The sequence below is a fragment of the Struthio camelus genome, chromosome 25, assembly GCF_040807025.1.
Source record: "Struthio camelus isolate bStrCam1 chromosome 25, bStrCam1.hap1, whole genome shotgun sequence".
Classification (NCBI taxonomy): Eukaryota; Metazoa; Chordata; class Aves; order Struthioniformes; family Struthionidae; genus Struthio; species Struthio camelus.
Window position 1 is genome coordinate 5,554,851 of NC_090966.1, and position 21,153 is coordinate 5,576,003.

Below are 21,153 nucleotides of genomic sequence, written 5' to 3' on the forward strand. Positions count from 1 at the left end.
CCATGCGTCCCTCTGCCCGCCCAGTGTTGTGCACTGATAGCTGCCCTAACCTTCCCTCTAATATTTCCCAGCCAGCTGGGTGACTAACAGCAGGAGGGAGTGTGAGATGCATCAAGTTAGTGTTGGAGGAGACTGGCTGGCTCAGCATTAACTTGTATAACTAAAACCTTGCAATTCTGTGGGACTAGTTCCTCTGTGTAAGGAGAGCAGGATATTTCTTGTTGGCCTTCTGATGGCAGAGAAGTAGAAAAGAGCAGGAACGTGGATGTGCGTGAAGAGAATACACATGGTATTTCAATACTCTTCAGCCCTGCTCATTGAGTGCTGATTAACTCCTAGAATGTAGTGCTGCCATTGAAGGGTTATTTACTGCCTGGACTTCAGCAGTTGTGACATAATTTTTATGATGCTGTGCATCTCCCGCAGGATTGGAGTGGATAACTGCAATTGCCTTTAGAAACTCTCCTGAAACACCTGATAATCTGAACTATTTTTTTCCTCTTACCTTTTTAGCTGCAGGAAATGAAAAGGAGAGTCCTGTAAGCTTTCAGAGTGGATCACAGAGAGCAATCTATAAACATCAAGAATATAATGTTACAGACAAGCAGTAAAACTAACATTAGGGTGATTTACTCTAGAGCTGCTTACATATTGCTCTTCCTGATCCACTTTGAGAGTTTATGGTTAGGCTTTCTTTTTCATTTCCTGGTGCTATAAACACAGTGGCTGGCTCTGAAAGGGGGCTCTGCCTGGCTTGCAGAAGTGACGGTAGTTTTATTACAACTTATTCAGCAGCTGATCTGTGCTGACATCCCAGTAAGTAAATACTGTGTTAGAGCTAATCACGTACTCGTGGAGCTAATCCACACTTAAGAATGAGAGGGATGCAACTGATATTTACACGAGTTGAGGGGGCGGGTGGCAGGCTTTTTCCCTTCCTTGTTTTCATTCACTGTGGAAATATAGCCTGTGCATAGTTCCTCTAGCTGACCTGTTTCTAGTGTGCTGTTTTTAAGCTTGCTTATATAATAGATTGTCCCCTTAGCCTCCCTCTGCTCTGAAAGCTCCTCAGAGCAGGATGCATCCTTTGTGTTTAGAAAATACCCAAGTGCATAGATAATGTAATTTGTAAGTGGTTTCAGCCTGGTATTGTTAGGCCTGTCAGATGCAAGTACTGTGTTTTGGATTTACAATTGAAGAAATGCACAGCTATGTACTGAAAACAAAACTTAGCTTAAGGATTACAAGATTGGCCTGGGATTTAGAAAGCTTCACTCAGCTGCTTTGCCAAAGGTTTCTGTATGATCCTTGGCAAGCCACTTAGGGCTAAATTACCAGCAGTGAACTTGATATTAATAAGCATTTGAGCCCGACATCTCTGTGCTCCTGGAGCTCCCAGAATCACTGCTGGATGTAGGTGTGGCTTTGAGAGCAGCGCTGTGAATTAGTGTGCTGTTGCCCATTAGCTGAGCTGTGGGAAGCAGTGTATGTTCCCACAGGAGATGGGCTGGAAGGTTTTGATATCTCAATGTTGTATTCGGGCTTTAGCCTCTATTTCTGAGCTATGAAGCAGTGGCTGTAGCATGGCCATCCAGAAATGAGAAAAGGACTGTTACAAATGTGAGTGTTACGAACTGGATTCATTCCTCCTTCCCAGGCTTGTGTGGCTGGAGCTGGGTCTCCCTATTCCTGTCCCTTGCTCTGAAGGCCTGGTGGGAAGAGGGCCCTATTTCTGGGGATGTGCCCAAGCGCAGCCTTGTTACCTCGTTGCCTTGGTGTGCTGCTTGCTCTGTCCTTGCTTATTCTATTGGCTTTAGAGAGCTTTTATAACTGCAAGTTGTCTTGGAGTGTGTTACAGGCAGGTGGTAAAAAATGAGAGCTTGTGACTTTGGTAGAAAAAAATATTAATTCCTCTTGTGGCATTTTGATCTTGAGATATACTTGCAGGTGGAAGAGTAGGGATTTTTAAGGAGCTGTGTAGACTCCCAGGGTGCACTAAAAGGAATGCTGGTTGCTGTACCAGCAGCTGAAGCATAAGGAATGGGAAGCCTTGTGAGCAGGATATTAAACTGATGTTAGTGTCACAGTATGGCACATGTGTTAAAGGTCAGAGGCCTGTAGATGTGCAATGCCGTAACTTTGAGGCCAGCCTTTCCTCTGCTAGGAGAAACTGGCAGTAATGCCACTGAAGCGTATAGGGTGTGATACTCCCCCATACGGAGCAGGTGAGACAAACTTTCTGTTTTCAAGTGGATTTTTTTGAGATTTTTTTGCCAAGAATATAAATATTTATGCAAATGGACACTTAATCCCTTTAACATGAACTGCAAGGTAAACTTCTGCATACAGGTGTGGCTTCCAGGTGAGTATAACCTTGTCTATTTAAAGCAAGAACATATGATTAATACAGATATACTTCTGTGCAAAATAACAAAAACCCTAGTTTGGTTACAGAAAAGGAATGAGAATCCCAGGCTTTCTCTAGTAGTCTCTGAGCGAATGCAGGATGTAGCATTTCAGCAATAACCTTGCAGGGGAACACGTGCTGTGGTACAAGTACACGTTGGCTTGTGCTCAACCAACCTGTTTGGTGCCTCTCCTTTTAGAGATCATCCTTGTTGCATATAGGATGCAGACAGCTTTTTGTTTCCTTGAAATGTTGGTGGATATCCTGCACTGACATTTCAAAGTGTTTTGGATCCCCCCTAGGAATTGCGTAGCTGCTTCTCTGTTTAATGCCAAAAGCCTTTCAGAGCAGATCTGTAGAGTTTCTCCCACACAAAGGGGGGGCTGAGAGATGGGTGAGATGGCTAATGTGTGGAGTGAATGTGTGTGGCAGACTGGTGTGTAAGCAGGACACCTGACCTAATGCTTCCCTCTTGCTGGGTATCTAGCAGAGGATAGGCCTGTTGAACACTGCCCATCCCAGTATCTTGTGGAGGAGGGCACTGACAGTTTTTCTCAAATACACACCAGACTTCCTTGCTCTTGAACTATTTCTGTTTCCACTGAAAGTGCTGATGATTCAGATAGTCCTTGTTGTGAAGAGGTATTAGATCTGCCAGCAGGCATGGGTCTGAAATCAGCACAATACTGAGTCTTGCAATCTTTCTCATGTGCTTTGCTTTCCACTGGTATTTCCAGTGCTTCCTGTTAGGTTCACATCCTGCAACAGCCTTTTTTGTTTGGTATTTTTATCCATGTTTCATTTCACTGTCTTCATCCTTCAAACAACTTCTGCTAGGTGGTTTCTTTGTAGTTCCTTATTGGCCTTATTACAGCTAGAGGCAGAACCTCTGTACTTGGAAGCAATATTTGGATCCTCTTCTATCCGCAGTCACTTCAGTGCCTAACTTCTCCAAACAAAGTCTTCAGGCTGACTTCTGTCTCTAGCTCAGACTGCTTGATACTGTACTCCTAGAAATTCCCAGTGTGCAGCTAAGTCTGTTTCTCAGCTGAGAACTGATGCCTGCCTGGTAATCTTAGCTTGTAACTCTTCTTCCTAGATGCTGAAGGTTACCTAGTGGATGGACTGCAGAATGAAAACTTGAGTGCTAAAGCAAGGGAGCAGAGGGATGCAATTCTCTTTGGCTTCCAGCAAGTCAAAGCCAGGTTTGTGTCATCTGTTACTCTGATGATAATGCTTCAGGAGTGTTGCACCTTTTGGTCCCACATGCTCTTTTCAACTATCTGGAGATTTTGGCCATGTTTCCATAATTAATGGGCTTTCAGGGCTTAGTATAATGTGAGAATGCACTGCAGTGGTTTGTACACCCTTCCACTAACACTAATCAGATATGTTTATCTGCAAAGCTGTCATTATTTGTGTATTTAGAATTTTTGTTTGAGGTATTCATTATGCCTTGGTCTGTGTCTGTACAGTGCCTTCCATTTGGGTCTAGTCCTGTACTGTTCTCCTCTCTTGTGCTAGAGAGGATTTTGGGGGATTGGGGGCGGGGGAAAGAATCTGTCACTTGATATTTAGGCCTGTGGACGAATCGATAGTGAGTGAATACTCATACTGCTGGCATGTTGCTGAAAGCATTTATTTCACAAGTGGCTCCTGAACCTAAATGTGCATTGCCTGGGCTTTGAATCAGTAAAAAGGAAGGAAGATGACCTCCTTAGCTGAGAGACAGGTCTGAGCTGGGTTCCAAAGTCTCCTGTCCCCAGAACAGTTAAGATCAGATAAGTCCTAATGAGACTGAGTTGCATCATTTGGATTTAAGTGAAGCAAATGAAGGATGTTCTACTATCCCAGGGGAAAATCAAGGAACATAAACAGCAAACAAGTTGCTGGAGGTTTAAATAAAACTTTCAACTTCCTCTGCAGTACTATTTTTGGCTAGAAATATGATCTAAAGCTCACTGTTATTGCTCCACTTATAGGATGTGAGTTGTATCACTTGAAGTTAAGACTTGACAATAAAACTTGGGGTGGCTGACTGATCTAAGCATCCAGTTTAAATAAAACTGCAGTCAAATCCCTGAGAAATGGAGAATTTTATCCTTTGGAAGGGCACAGCCAGACTCTATTCCCTGCAGTCCCACTGAAGAACTTAGCAAGATGCCCTGCTGTATCTTAATCGATCTTTCCTGCTGGCTAATTAAGCATCAGTTTTACTCAGCAACTCGGGACTGTGTAATTATCAGCCTGGGTTGCCCTGAATAATTGAAATAAGCTGAACGCAGAAGATGGAAGCCTTTGGAAAATGGGGTTGCAGCCTCTCTAATGGAGGAATAGTGTGTGCAGCAGTGTCCTGCAATGCTGTAGAAGAAAATGCTTGATTGCATCTTTGTAAGACTGTTTCTCTGAAAAATTCCCACCCGTTGGCAGGTATTAAGTAAGCTGGATTATGAGCCTAAAGTATTTAGACATCAAGGCAAGCTTTTTTTCAAATGGTCCTGAGAACATGCAACTCCAGCAATTCTTCATCTTCCTGGAATGCAACTCCAGGTCTTTTTTTATAAATTAAAAGCAAATGGCTTCTCAGAACTTCTGTGTAGTGTTAGTAACTCCTTCAAGAAGGAGGTCTTGGATCAGACTTGATACTGTTTAACCCAGACCTCTCAACCTTGGCTCTTAGAGCTCTTCCTCAGCCTAAGAACATGCTTTGGGATAATGCTTTTGGAGCCAAGTCATTTCAGACAAGCAGGAGATCTGGTGAAGCAGCCTTTGTAACAGGAAGAGATGCAACATGCCAGATCTTCCTGGGTGCTCAGGTTAAGATATGTGCCTTAATTCTGTTGCTTATTGAAAAAAAGCAAGCAACAGATGCTTCTGGAAAGGAAAGTGAGACCTAGAGTAAGGACTGCAAGGCATCGTTGGTTTCCTACTTGTCTTATTGCCTGGTGGCATTTAAAAATGGTGAAAAGAACAGAGTATATAAATGTCCTTGTTCTGACCTGGGCCATTCACACAATGATTTGTGGTGGGAGATTACAGTAATAATGACTATCTTTTATTTGAAATTGTCTAAGCAGGCCTTGCTCCTGGGGATGAGGCACAAGTTTGTCTCTTCAGGGAGCTTCCTGTGGCTTTTGTGGTGGGTATTCAGGAAATCATCAGTAGTCGCATTCAGGAAGTGCCTGCCTCCCCAGAGCAGGCCTCGCTCTGTTTCACCTCTGTACTGTGAAACACAACACTGCGTGTAGAGTTTCATTATTTGGGTTCATAATGGATGTAAGTAAACTACTGAGGAGAGACACATGTGTCTCTGAAAGGGAAGAGCTTCATCTAGTGTGATTATCCTGAGCCAGTCTCAAATAACTGTTCCTGTAACTTGGCCTTCAGGTCTTTATATCCCTGCTCTCCCGATGGTCTAATAACGTATCCCCACTAGGAGGTTTGCTGATGACTATAATGTGAACAAGTGGTTGGGCTTTATGTCTCCATGTGCTACCGGTGAGGATATATTGTTCCCATCTTTCCGCAAGAAGTGTGGTAGGTAGGGAGTGGATTATGCTTGCGGGTTATAATCTCTTTTGAGGCAGTCTGTGGTATTTTTGCTTGAGGAGCCATGTCAGAGGCATTCCAGGCAGCGGCTGTGGGGAGGCTGTCACCATATGGCTGAGTTATGAGTCCCTGTACTGTTTTACTTTCAGAATTCATTTGCTTATTTAAAGTGTGCTGTTGTGTTGAAACAATTCTTTTTCCTTTTTTCTTCTGCTAACTTGGATCCTATTCCACCTTCTAGTCTCTTGCATGTACTGTCCTGGCAATTTTTTGTGATCATCTCTTTGTTGTTGGTAACCTCTTCTATTTAATTGCTTTCCCCAATCCAGGAGGTGGCTGCATAAGGGATGAGGATCCTGCAGCACAGTAGTGCCTGCACATGTGCTCCTTCAGAGCTGCATGAGCACAGCTTGTATGGCAGGGAGGAGGGAGCCCCTTACTCATCTCTGAAAAAGGCATGAGATAGTCTGTGCTTAGGATGCCTCTACTACAGAGTTACATGGCCACAATAAGATCCTGAACTAACAGCTTCCCAGGGTTAACAAACATGAAGGAGAAGTAGCAATGCATCCTCTGGGGCTGCTGTCCTGGCTTTGAGCACATGGCATTTGTACAAATGTCCCTGCTCCCACTCAGCAGCTAGAGTAGCATATGCAGTTACTTGCGTCCTGAGCACTCTTCTAGTCCTGCATGGAGAAATAAAGCAAGTTTTGTTACAAATGCTTGAAGTGTTTTGATTTGGGGGAGGGTACAGAAAGGATGTGGTGCTGGGGCAGAGTTATGCTTGTTTTCCAGAAACCCCAAAGGTTGTCAGTTGCTTCTGTTCTAGGTCCCCTGGTGCCAAGAGTTTGTCTTAAGCTGTTTCTTGTGAACATTGCTGCTGTTTGTGTCTTAAAGCCAGTTGCAGAACTAGCAGCAGATGTCTAACACCTGGGATGAATCAGATACCTGATTCTGCTCTGGAACACAAACCCATTCTTATCCTTTGGCAAGAGTGGTAACCAAAAAAAGTCTTGCTGTTAAATGACCTCACCTCAGCATTTAGACATTTCTAGAGCAGTTACAATGGCAGGGGGTGAGATGGGGAGAATGAGATTTATTTAAAAATATGGAGATAAATGGTTCCTCCTCTTCCTTAGAGTCAGCTAGTCATTTAAACTCCCTGTTGGAAGGCAAGTTTGCAATGATGGAAACCAATTCTTAGTATTTTTTTCCCCAGAGGTGAAATGTAATAATGCTAGAAGGAGAGCAAGGCAAACCTGTTCTATATCAAAGCAGAAATGAAGAGAAAGAGGCTTAATTAATGTTGAGTTACTTGCATACACCCACTAGGAAATCCAGAACAGACACTGAAACTCTACCTTTAATTTGCTCCACTGTGACTAAAACAATGATGTGACCCCAAAGTCTAATCCTGCTACTCATAACTAATATACAGGACCAATTTCTGACATTCCTACCACCAGCCGGAGCTCCAGCATAGACAAGGCTCTTTACCTCTGGATAATAAGCCAAAAAGCTTTTTTTACTGCCTCATTGTCTAAACCTTCTTAAAGTTTATGGCAGTATTCCCAGCACTGCTACTGTGCTATTGGTGAGAAATGAAGTCTGCACGTGGTCTTTCAACTCTGCAATGGAACTTCTCGTATATATAAACCTCCAAGTAATGTACTAGTCTGCTAAGCCAAGGTCTTTTTCCATACCTTTATAGCTGCTGTACTGCTGTGTGAGTACTTGTCAGCAGCACCACTCTTGCATTTGTAAGATTGCTTAAGTGGGTTTAGGTCTCGTTAGTCTGAGATGAGGCTTAAATATCTGATTATGTTGTGAAACACCACAATTGTCCTGCGTTTTCATCCAGAGACTGGTCTCTGGCACTGTGACCCTTGGTTGTAATGTTGAGATTCAGAAGAATGAGGGGGGAGAAAAAAATCCCAAAACTCTGAGCTTAGAGGTTGGTCACCCTTGGTGCAGAGATGTGCCCCTGTGCAGGATGCAGAGGGGGCCCCAAGATGCTTCCAACACCCAACTGCTTTTTTTCAACTGGAACTGCAGAATACTTATCTTCAGGGGAGCAAACTTACAGAGGTGAGGCAACGCCATCACCTGTTTCTGCTATGTGCTTTGACATGCCTGGCCCATTTGTTGCTTTCAGTTACAAAATGCACTGTTACTGTCCATAAGAATTTCTGCACTTGGTAGCAGAGCAGAAATGGGATGACTTGGCCCTGCGTGGAAGTATAAGGATAAACAACACAATGTGGTTGTCCCCTCTTTGGTCCTTGGTGTCATGGCACAAATCTCGGCAAGCTATACAAACCAAAAAAAAACTAGTGGTTGTACTGGTTTACAGCCATAGCTGAACTGTGGCTGCTTCAATCCCAGAGGAACTTCAGTCAGATTATTGGGTTGAACTTGAGCCTTTCTGTGGCAAGGTGTTATAGCAGGACTGTAAAAGATTAGTAATGGTAATAAAACCAGAAGTTTGTCTAAAATGGCCTCTTGGTCTGTTCTAATAAACTTCAAATTGTATTGACAGCATCTGTTGTTTTAATTCCCGATCTTATTTTAAAGTTTTGAAATTAGAATTAAAGAAAAAGCAATTTTGGGTAATTTTGCTTCATTAGTGTAACTGCATTGTCTGTAATTTCTACCAATATTAAAGTCATTATGCTGAATAACATGAAATATCAAGATAAAAAGGAGTTCAAGAATGTGACCTGATGGGCAGATAATTGAGCTCAGCACATTAACAGCAGGGCTGGATTGGCCCCACCACATTGGGCCTTAATTAGGCAAAGTGCTGTTCTCCATGCTCTTCAGAGAGCTGAAATTTATTTGCTCAGCAGTGAAATGATGCTGCTGAGCAGGATTTCATTCAGACTTCCTTTGGCCATTAGATACAGACTTGTTTTGCAAAAACTGCAAGGAAGTCCCTGTCATTTCAGAAGTACTTGAAAATTTTGGATTTGTGTGTTTTGTTCTATGAATGAGCTTTCTCAAAGTTTCTTCTTTCTTCGTGCTGTGTGCAGGGAGACATGACTCTTTCTTGGGCAAAAGGAGCACAGTCCTGCTTTGGGAACATGTAAGCATGTTCTACACCAGCTGGTGTTAATGGAGATCTAAAGCCTTTTACCACCCTGCACCAATAAATCTGTGCCTGGGTGTGTGTAAGAGCACAGATATTCCTCTAGTTTTCAGCAGTTAAGTTTACTACTGACCACGGTGATTATTTCTTTTTAATGTCTGGTAACATGTCTGTTAGGATGTTCCTAATTTATTCTGTAATCTCAGTAGGTTGTCTTTTTCTCTTCTTAAGAGATGAGCAAGGAATTTATGGTAGCATGTGGAAGGAGGACAAATCCAATTCAGCTATTACGTTCTACCTGTTTTTATACCTGGGGTAAATGTGGCCATTCACTGTTCCAGTAATGCAGTTTGGTGCCTTCTGGGTTAGAAATTCTTTCAGTAATTTGCATCGTTTTCCATTCCAGCTGATAAAATTACCCCTGTTCCCCCATCCATTTCCTTGTGAATGCATTGTTAATCTGAAACCTGAGGACTGTAAATGATTGAAATTGTGTAACCAGAGTCTTTGCGTAGCTGCTGCTGCTTCAAATGCATTTCTCGGTTAAATGTTACAGAAGTGGTTTGTAACTGGCTTTGCTAATGGTGAGCTCCCTGGTTCCATTTTCATCTGTTTTCCTGCTTGAAATCTTGTACAGCATTGATTTAAGAGGAAAAAAAAAATTTTGCAAACATTAAAAACCAGCAACTATTGTGCACCAAACAAATTAGACTGTCTTGAAATATCTAATTTAATACCATCTGTGGTGATATTAGTGTTCTTAATTGGACAAGAAAATGCAGGAAACTTGATTGAAACCTGACTTTATTTTATGGTTCCTGCTGAAATTGAGTCTGGGAGGAAAGTGGGGGTTAGACTTTGAATAGACTTTGAAAGCTGCAAAGAGACCATTATGACCATCAAGTTTGAACCCCAGCATAATGCAGACCATAAGATTTCAGAGAGCAATTTTGCTTCTAGCCCCAAATAGCTCTGTCTTGAATCCATCAGCTATGGGATTTGCCGCAAGCACTGCATGATGGTCGGCAAACTGTGGAGCTGTGGACAGGAGTGGGGGTGTTGATAATGAGTTTTACTGAATTTCTGTCTCAGGTGATTTGTTTTGAATAAAATAATTGCAAAGGGCAGTTCTTGTTCTTTTGAGGGTGAGTCAGTTGCACAATAGGGCTAGTAGGTGTAGGATTTGGAGACTTATTTTCAAACTTCATGTGCCTGATACTATTAGGGTTGCCTCCGGTCTTGCTTCTGAAGGGATTAAATCCTAAAAGGATCTTGCATTTCTGAAGACCAAGTCCTGGCTCTGGGAGACAACAGAAGGCTCTGGGCCTTATGGACCAGATACTGAGAAGTGGTGACCGTTCTGGCTCAAGGCTGAAAGGACAGTTTGTCCCTGTTGGGAGCAAAGCTTTCTGGCAAACCTGTCTGCTTGGTGACTCAGTTTTCCTCTGTAAAATGACAGCAACAATTTCTTTTTCTCATGAGAATTCATCCTTTGAGGGCTGTTTACATACAGTTGAGTTGCAATTTTGATTGGGCCCAGTTGGAGACTCAGCTACTATGAGGCTGAAAAATGAGAGCGGGGACATGTATGTTTTTCAGGAGCAAAGAATATAAACATTTCCAGAAAAGTGAAACTCATTGATGTTTACTTGTTGAGTATGTAACATCAAAGGCTATATATGATCATGAGAAACCGTTTGTGTTTTGAATAGAACAAATCTGTGGCTTCTTCCTGTCTGGCCCAAATATATGCACCAATGAGGTGAGAGAGGTGGGTGGTTCACTGCAAACTATGTGGGGGAAATACTTGCAGGATGTCTTTTGCTAAAGTATTGGCAGTGCAACACTCGGTCTTTGGCTTTGTAATGGAAACTGGATATTTTTTGGTTAGGTCCTTGCTTTACATATCACATCAAAATTCTCAAAAATTCTTTTGTGAGTCTGCTTTGCTGAAGCTAGTTAATCATTTGACAAGAGTTTTCCCCTGTGGGCCTCCAGCTTCTCAAGCTCTAATGTATATCAGTCCTTCGTATTTGGCTCAAAACCGTTTGCCATGCTTTGCGTTAACTGCTGTTCTTCTTGGGGGATTCCACCCACCAGCTGGTGGATAGGAAGCTTTCACAAAATAGTGCTGAAAAGGAGCAGCTGAGTTGTCCAAAAATACTTATATTGCCTTTTCACAAGCTTTCCAGTGAAGAAACTGAATTGGAAGCTTTCTCACATATGGTTTGTGAAATCTAAAAATCATCAATTAAGGATGAAAATTGCAAACCTGATCTCAAGGCAAGGAGCTTCCAGAACAGAGTTGCAGTGGTGAGCAGGGATTAGATTTCTGGCTTCTAACTTCTACTATCTGGCTAGATGAGAAACATGTACCAGGCAGTTAAATCTTTTAATTACTTGCTGGGAGAAATTATTAGAACTTTCAGAGTAAACCTCCCATAAAAGCTAAAAGAAACATCATGTAACTTGCCTGTTGCCCGCAGATAGAGCATGTTTAAAGGCTGGACCTGCTTGTCAGTTAATACTATCTTAATTGGGAACAAAAATCAAAACTGGCCATAAGTTCTGTGCTGCTATCTACTTTGGAGAATGGCCCAAGATGACTAGCTTAGTTATGTTAGCTGAATTCCTTCTCTTCTGCACAGAGATGTGTTTTATTCTGAATCTATAAGCATGCACGTGACTTATGGCTATAGATACATTTCAACTGACTGTATTTGCTATCTAGGTTGTCACAGCAAAATGAGATTTTTGTCTGAGTAACTGCATTTCCTGAGTAGTGCAGGAGCAAGAAAGAACATTCTGGCCACCTCTCAAAATTATGCTAATATAGCTTGCTGAGTAACTATGAAGTTACCTGCAAGATGGTGGGGGAGAAAACCCACAGATACTGAAAGTCACTCTTCCCTGACCTTAGACCTATATAAAACATCACAGTGTAGGGGAAGCAAATCTTAGTTAAATGAACAAACACAAAATACTGTATATCAGATGTGGGTGCCTTTTACCCACTCAAGACAAGTAATTTATTCAGGATTTTCATGCAGTCAGTGGCAGATGAAGAAATTGGATTGTTTCTCTTTCATCTTCCGTAAGAACAAACCATCTCCCCCCCCCCCCCCACTCCCGATTAAAATTTGAACTAACTTTCATTCTCTGCTTAAGCCTTTCCAGAGTGAAAATGATCAAAGCATGAGATTAAAGACATATCCTGATCTGATGAGATTAGAATTTCTGACTGTTTCCTTATGCTTAAGCACCCCCCACCCCCGCATCTCTGGTATTTCTTTTTCCCCCTCTTAAATTTGATCAGAGTGAAGCTAACATGGGCTTGCTGGTCCAGTAGGAAATGGAACTCAATTTTACATTTTTTTTTAAACCATTTTACTGTATTAAAAATGACAGAGGTTAGAAACAAAGCTCTTATACTTTTATTGAACTGGAATTAGAAGTGACAGAAAATCATTTTGGTCCTAGTGCAGTAAATGTTATCACTAAAACATGTTCAGGGGAGATTAGGACAGTCTCTCAAGCACAAGAGACAAAAGTTCACAAAACAAGAAGTGATCTCTCTGTCCTTGTCTCACAATCACTGTCTGTTCAGGAGACAAATGTATTTTGACTCCGGGTGGGTATTGGACTGGGGGGTTGGGGGAATGAAAGTTTTTTCCCTTCTGGGCAGAGATTGAGCCTGGAGGAGGGAGGTGTCTCCCTGCCAGAGTGCAAGCAGAGAGTGGAGGCTTGAGGGAGGCGTGGGGACCTTGTGTGTGAGGACCTCAGGGCTTTGTGCAGTGCAATCTGAATTTAGCTGGCCTGTAAAAACTACCAGAGTAAACGCTGAATAACACTAAGACTGGTTGGAAACAAAAGGATGGGGCCTTTCTGGCCATTCCACTGATCTTGGACAGGTCACGTCATTTTTCTGGACTTTGGAGATGGGCTATAGCTGCAATAGGATCCATAGTGAAGAGCCCCTAATAAAATGGGGGACTACTGCCAAGAGCATCCAAAAGGCCAGAGGTATATGCAGCCCTTTCTGGCTACAAGGACAGTGGTGTGGCTCTTTCCAATATAATACAGCTGTTCTTTATCGCAGTGGGAGCCCGCCCTCTCAGGAAAGTTTCTTCTGTCTGTGCATACTTCTTTTTTTGTCCAAACCAAACAAGTCAAATATTATGCCCTTAATCAGAATTCTGTTGTTGTTTTCTAATTAATCTGTGTCAGTTGCTTGAATGTTTGTGTTAAATCATTTTCTTCATGAAAGCTTTTAATGAGGAAACAAATTGATTGGATTTTTACATACTGGATTCTTGCCACTAATGCCTATAGACCAACCCTTTGTTACGCATCTTGCTTGTGAATGGGTCACTTTGTGGCTTATCCCCAATCCTTGATCTGTTTCCAAAGCTTGCCAGTGCTGTTCCTTTATTAAAATAACTCGGATATCAGCCCAAGATGTGCTCAGTGTGAGAGATGAAGAAATCATGGAGGATTTCTTTTCAGCACAGCCATTCCTGTGATGGGTCTACTTATGAATGTGTGTGTCCCTCTTAATAGAAATAATGTGTATATGATTGGACATACTTTTGAGCTACTTGCTGGGCGGGGAATGGGACTCAGTTGAGGGGCCTGAGGCATGGGCTAAGTAGACTGTCTGATGGAAAGGTAACCCCTCCTCTGGTAGATAAGATACAAGGGTGTTTCTCGAGCTGGGTTACATCTGGCAGTCCACAAGCCGGTGCCTGTTTTCTGCTTCACTCTTACATCCTCTGTGCCTGGCTGCTTGTAATGTACTGCTTGTCCCTCTGTAATTGCCCAGTGTCCAGCACTCTGGGTTTTTAGATGCTATTGTTGGAAAAGTAGGTAGTATGGTATGACAACACATGTCCTGCAAGCTTTCATCTCTGTGCTTCTGCAAGGGAAGTTCTCAATCTTGGGTCTGCGACCTTCCTACGCTGCTAAATGAGGATAGTATGTCCACTCGATGGAGGATAATTTCCAGCAGGGTGGAGAAGTTTGCAAACCAGAGCAGTAGAGAGCTGGCATGTAAGGAAGGGTAGGAAAGGGATGAGTAAAGGAGTGGGAAAAATGCAGAGGGAAGATGCTAAAGCTGATCAGGACGTCTGGGTGTAAGCATTTTCTTTGAATTTCTTGGTGACCTGCTTTCATAAAAGTTGCATAGAGTTGGTCTCTGCAGACAGAGCACTGTGAAATGGGCAGTGTGCATGTTCCCCTTGGCAGTGTTGTTGCTGTAAGGAAGGTGTTGAGATGAGGTTAATACTATTGCAAAGGGAAAGGCCATGTAAGCCTTTCTGTTTTGAGGAGGAGATCTATTCTTACGAAAGAAAATTGGGTGTCTTTGACCCTTGAAGAAGCAGAGATCTGATTAGTGAAAAAGTTTCTGTAAGTAGCAGGGTGTGTCATGGGGGGCCAACCAGCATCTTTAGGACTTGCATTGCCTCTTGAGGCTTCTTGCACAAAATGTTTTGAGCATTTGCTGGATTCCTGGCAGCATGTCTGATATAATTCCCCAATCTGTCACTTATTCATCAGGCTGGAACAAATCATTAAGAAAATAATGTATGCTTACACTTGTCTTTTTTTGTCTTTTAGGTATCACTCGGAGCTTCTGCCCCGAGGTGAGTACAGCCTGGTAAGGAAGGAGGGTACTTTCTCATTGCTCTTATGAGCTTGGGGAGCCGGGAAGGGCTCTTTAAATGTGGTGTTTTCTGTGTGAAATTGGCAAGGGGAAGAGCTTAATTTGAATATATGTTGTGCATGGCAGGTCTTAGGGGTGGAATGGGGCAAAGCCACAGTAAAGGCTATAGCAGAAGTTCAGGTTAGCATTCTTTCTGGGTAACAGGAGTTAATTTTTCCTTAGTCTTGGGAGTAAACTGAACAAAAGCGTGTGCTGCTGACATAAAAATACTGTTTTGGAGAGGCCTAGGAAAGCTTTCTGCAATACTTCCGGTCTCCAGAAAATCCTTAAAGTTCAGAAAGGGCAGCATATTCTAGTGGTTAGGGCTATTGACTTGGGAGCAAAGACTGTCCCTGTCTCTGGGTAAACTTCAGCAAGTTGCTTCCAGTCATCGTTATTTCTGTGTCAACCCCAACTTGAAACTGAATCCCTGTCTCCAGGTATAGACAAATGGTCAGGCTGCAGATTTTTCAGGACTGTGACCATCTCTTCTGTGTGTTAGTGACAGGGGAGATTCTGGTCATGACTTTGATCTTCGTTTCTGTGATAATGCAGGTGATGAGTTAAACTTTCCAGAGTGCCTGCAGGTTGAGAACTGTTTCAGGGGTTACTTTTGCATATCTAGGACAATCGGTGGATGTGTCTTTCCTTAGAGCTGACCTGGAGCTCCTCTTGTTCTGCATTGAATCCATGCAGTCCAGCATTGGGCACAACCAGGCCACAGATAACATGTGCAGTTCTGTGGGTTCTTTTTCTTTAAACAACGACTGTGATACATGAGTACAAACAGAAGGATCTGCCAGTGCTCAAACAGGATGGGAGCTGGGGCCATCATAAAAATCCTTGCGAGTGTTCCAACTCAGCTAATCCTTCATTTACTCCAGAAATAAATTCCAGTATGTTACCTCCTCGATCAGGGCCCACTTCCAGCACATCCTGTCTGTCTGGCAGCACAGAAATGTCAGAAATGCAGCAGCGTTGCAATTCCCGCTAGAGCAGTGTTATCACATTTTAATATGAGCCTCGGTGCAGCCTCGGTGCTTCTAATTGCTTTCAAACCATTGTTTTCGTGCGTTTGGTTGATGAACCTAGCATCTGGCATCATTTGAGAAAGTACAACAGACAGCTGTGTTCAAAATTAAAAAAAGAGAGTGAGAGAGAGGATTAGAACACACAAAAGGGCTCAAAATTGTTTTTTTTTTCATTTTGAAAGTTCATACAATTTAAAGGGTAGAGGAGGGATCCTTTTGTTCTTTTGAGATATTCTGAGTATTATGGAGTCGGAAGCCCAAATAATATTAGGAAGACTGTAGAACTGTGTATAGATTTGTAAATGAATTGAAGTGCCTAGCTCACTTAAATGCCTGTTAGGAGTCGCTGTGCAAGTATTTGGGTCTGCAGGCAAGACTTGCTCCAGACTTGCTCCTAGGTCATCCAGGAAGTTGATGCTACCCTGAGGAAAATATACTAAGGAAGCAGGACACCTTGGGCGTTAAGAGGGACTTGGGCATCACTTTGAGAGCCTCAGCTTCAGTTTATGATGCCCTGCTGGGGGAAGGAGAGGTGATGAGAACCTGGTGCCAGTTGAATGGAAAAGAGCCAGAAAGCTACAATGTGGCCTTTGGTGAAAAGGAAAACCAACAACCTGAATGCGTAGACGTGTGGATAAGAGGATCACAGAAAGCAAGAGTAAATTAGTTGCTCAGCTGTACTGCCAGTGCACTTAAATAACAGGTTGAGGTGAGGAAAGGGAAAGGCTTCTTCTGAGAAGATCTGGGTTTTTCTTTGCAAGACATCTTGTAAACAGCCTTTCTAAAGAGGATAAGCAAAACTTGTTACCCCATTTGGTAAAAGCAGTTAGAGCTCCTTAAACTGAGGTCTGTGCTGGAGTTCTTCCGGCAGGGTATTAAGACCAAAACACCAACAATTCCAGGTATCACAACCTGCTGGTGTCCAGTGTTGGCTGAAATTAATAGAACTGGTTTTGATATCTCCCAGCAAACAAATGTATATGGAACAGGAGTGTGGGCCTTGTCTACCCAACCTATCATCAATACCGGTCCAATTTTGGCAAGATGTAAGAACGGTGTAAGGCTTGTGGGATGAGTTGCCATGCCTAATTCATAGGCACCGAGCGATGTTGTTGACTGTAGTGTGCAGCTACACCTTATTTTTGCCTTGTTCCTTAGGTGCTCTTTGAATAGAGCAAAGGGTGACCGATTTCTGGAGGAGGGCTGACTGTCTATGTGAAGCATTTTGTATGCTTAATATATTTTATATGTGCATGCCCTTGCTGTCTTGCAGAAATCTCCCCTTTATGGAAATAGAACTAAGGAAAGTTGGCAGAGAAAATCTACCTGGGACCTGGATCAATTTTATGCCTCCCCTAAGTTCCTTTTTGCTGTTTCTGTCTCTTCTTACAATTCCACGCAGGGGAAACGTTCTGCAACAGCTTTGGTTTAGCAGAAACAAACGGTCTGAGGGAGCGGCAGCAGGCCATTCTAGGGTACTGCAAGGGAATTTAGGATTAAATGGCGGAGGAAAGAGGAGGGAGGACAGAGGTGATGATTGTTTGGAAAGAGAAGTGAGAGAAGGGGAGCAATGAAGGAGGAAGGATTAAAGAAGAAATGAAAGGTAGTTGCGTGGCTAAACAGGAGAGCTTGAAATTGGGCTTAAAAGTTCTGTTTTCAGCTCTACTACAATGTGACTTTGCACCAAGTGACTTTATTTTCACTAATGTGTTTCAGCTTCCCCATTCCTAAACCCAAAATCTGTATGGAAACAGGCAAGTGCAAAAGGACAATGTGGCCACTTGTAAAATTGAATTGGTTTAAATCTTTGTTTATAAAGTGCTTTGAGATCCTCAGGTGCAAAGATCACCTGATCAAAGAAATACTCTATGCTTGAGGACGCAGGCCTTCGGAGATATGGTGAAAATCTAGCCCTGCCCTTCCCACCTGGCTCGGGAGCCCTGTTCCCGGACTCCAACCTGGGACTAATGGAAAAAAAAGTGCTTCTAAATCCTCTTATGGTACACGTGCCTCCATGCTGTGTGGGTGCCTCCTTACCATGCTGTTACACAGAAAAGTCAACTTCCAAGGACTTATTTACGCTAGAAAACTAAACTTAGTGAATGCAGTTGCTGACAATTATTTTTTTTTTACTTTTTTGGAAGAAAACAGCCTCAAATAGATGAATAACAGAACACATTCGTTTTCATTGGGCTTGCAATAACTTTTTTGTTTCCCTATCAAAAGTTAATTCCAGATACTTTTGTGAAGTGCTGTGTGGGTATTTTCTGAGTAGCAATGTTCCCTAGGGTATTCATAAATAATCAAAATGCGTTAGAGAGCAAGGATTATTGTTCCATTGTTAAATTCAGGAAAACTGAGGATCAAGGAATACGCCTAATGTAGCACAGCATCTACAAGTGCATCCAGGAACTAGGTGCAGATTTCCTGAATCTCCTTGCTTGGTGCCTTAACCACTGTTTCCTCTTTGCAGCAGGGAGGGAAAAAATACAAATGTGTGGTGGGGAGGTGGGGGTAGGGGGACAAGCTAGCTAGGATAAAGCATGGCTTAATAATCGAGGCCCTTCATGTCCCATAAAAGGATTAAGTAAGTAACACTGGAAAGTCTTAGTAGGCCACTTATCTTATAGTATATACTATTTAGATGAAGTGTGTATCATTTTACCTCTATCGGCCCTACTTACTTTGGCTCAGATGCATGGTATTTCATGGGTCGCTGGTTGTTCACGGGGTTGGATGTCATAGCAGTGCATGAGGTATGTATACCCGAGGCATGCGTGCAGTTTTCTTTCATTAACTGGCATCATACAAAGGCCTCAAGTGTTAGATTTATGAAGTAGCTTTTCTATATAAAGCCTCAAATCTATTGAACTGAACTGAAGCGGAGCTGGATGGGAGACGGAACTGTGCATTTCCCTAAACCACTGCTCCCTGGTATTGCATATTTGGTTCATGTAGTTATGACAAGTACAAGTAGCAAATCATTAAAGCAGCAGAAACACCATCTTTACTGTAAGGATCCCCTTTGAAGCTGAGGCAGAGTGTTCCTGAATTAATGGAGTGCATAGTGATTTTACTAAGTTTTATTTACAAAAAACCCTCTTTACGTTCATGCCAAAAGACTCTAGCTCTCTGGTAAGCAGGGTTCATACACAGAAACCTAGTCTAGATTTATGATGTGTTTGAAAACACAAGGGAAAAAATATTGAATTGACAATATTTGTAACATATTGTTAAAATATCTATTCTATCACCATGCGTGGAATTCTCCTGCTTTATAAACATGAGTGCCAGTTACAAACCTTGAAATGTCATAACACGTAGAGACAAAAAGAAAACAAAAAAACTTTTGTTAGAATGCTTCCCGAAGTCCAAGATGTGTTTGGGTGGTATGTGGAACAGAGTTAATTAATGAAAAATAAAATATACACGAAGGCATATGTTCTTTAACTTAAAGAAGAAATGCTTTAATATCAACATTTCTGACAGCTCCCTTTATCAGCAATGAAACTTTCCTTCCTGCAGCTCTGAGAGTGTGGTTCTTTGCCTTTGTGTATGTATTATATTCTGGGTGAACTAATCTGAATAGAGACAGTAGTTTTTGCAGTAAAATCCCTCCTGTTTGGTAATTTTGCAAACTCTGAGCAGCTGCACAGCTTTGCTTTTACGTGTACTTATAAATTATTCTGCTACCTTAGGTATCGTGCCCAAATTTTGGAGGCAAGCAACTATTGTAGGAGAATGTAGAATACTCTGCTCAGAAAATATAGGTAGGAGGTGAGTGTCTGTGCTATGAGAAGGGTTGTATGGAGGTGCATTTGCATTTTTTTACGTACATACATATGTGCAGTTTTGAAACTGTTATTGCATTTCAAATATTCAAAAAAATCAAGCCCCCCCTCCCCATCATGAAATTTAAAAAAGAAAACCTTTACTGCTGTTGATCTGACTGAGTAGGTAAAGCTTGAGGGTTCTACAGGTTATTCCAGCCAGCAAAAGGAACTGGCGTTTGGTATCTCTGGGAGCAGATAGATTTCCTTATAAGACAATGAACTGTTTTAAATTTAGGAGGGTTTTCACAACCAGTCTGCTGCTTGCCTGTCTTCACACTTCTCCCTGCCCTCAGCCTGGTTTGGGAGTGCAGGGTCTGGGCAGCTCCAAAGGCTCAGCCTGGGGTGCTCTTCAGGCAGAAAGAGCAAGAACACTCGACAGAGCACTCGTGCACTTGCGTCCAGACTTGTCCCAAACGGACTTGGATGAACTCTCTCCATCCAGACTGTTCCAGTGAGCAACCTTGAATTTGTTTCTGTATCGGACATGAATATGTTTAGCTGGCTGGGTCATGAGCTCACAGTAATTAACAGGGAGACATTTACACTTGACTGAAGTTAATGTTGCTGTATCACAAGGAAAAATAAAAAGCCTTCCTTTCATTTTTTGGAAAATGTTAGGCAATGCTTATTTGTGTTTTTCTCTTTCTGGATGTGTTCATTGCATGCAATTGGGAAAGGGAAGAGAAGGGAAAAGCTGCCAAAAGCAAACGTGCATTCAATTTAAAAACTCGGGCTTATTGTTATCAGTTTGCTGCTGGAGCCAGCAAACAACGATCGGAACTTGCAATAGGATCGAAAGACCAAGTATGAACTAGCAGTTGGGCTGCATTATTCTGTAGCTGACGTCAAAACTCTCATGACCTTTATTGAGGAAAATCTAGGTTAATGAGGACTTTTGAACTTTTTTAAACAGCACATTGATTTAAAACTTCTTACAAACTTGGGGAAAGTTCCTGGTTTGGATTACTAGATGCTTCTCAGATCTCTACTTCATTAATCAAAGTGTTCAAGTTACCGAGTTACTTGTCACTCTCTTGAAACCCATCTGAACTGTAAGACTCTGGGGCTGAGATTGTCCTCTTTGTTGTGCAGGGTGCCATGCTTCCTTTCCTGGAGAAGTTTGCAGCATACCAGACTTAAGAATAAAGCAATGTACCATAAAGTGGAAGGTATAACAATGTCAATAAAGATGCTAAATATACAGCAGTTTGGGGAGCCCCATTAAGTTAAATATTAACAAGTTCTATTGCTCTCACTTTGGTCAGTTAATAAAATACTCTAATTATTAGATTGTCTAAATTGCCTGATGTGCAGCTTTGGAGATAGAACCTCCTCAAATGAACCCTCTGTGCTTTCTGAACTTGTTTGGGTAATAGGAACGTGCTGCAGCTTTCCTTATAAAAAGAAATCTCAAGGGTTATTGCAACGTGCTTAGATGAACATGCAGCCCGAGCATTGCTTTGTGCTTGCGCAGAGTAGAAGAACATTCAAGAAACTGCTCCATGGGGGATAAAGTATGAGAGTGTTCACATATACCATCACCT

The 21,153-nt window shown here is 42.3% G+C and overlaps 1 protein-coding gene across 2 annotated transcripts in view; it reads left to right on the forward strand.

Moving 5' to 3' along the window:
- SKAP1 (src kinase associated phosphoprotein 1) overlaps nucleotides 1–21,153 on the forward strand; it is a 164,370-nt gene that overhangs the window by 3,474 nt on the left and 139,743 nt on the right. For both annotated transcript variants that reach the window (XM_068918812.1, XM_068918813.1), the window contains exons 2-3: nucleotides 3,507–3,612; nucleotides 14,661–14,686. In XM_068918812.1, the coding sequence (XP_068774913.1) occupies nucleotides 3,507–3,612; nucleotides 14,661–14,686 (132 nt within the window). The remainder of the gene's footprint in view (nucleotides 1–3,506; nucleotides 3,613–14,660; nucleotides 14,687–21,153) is intronic.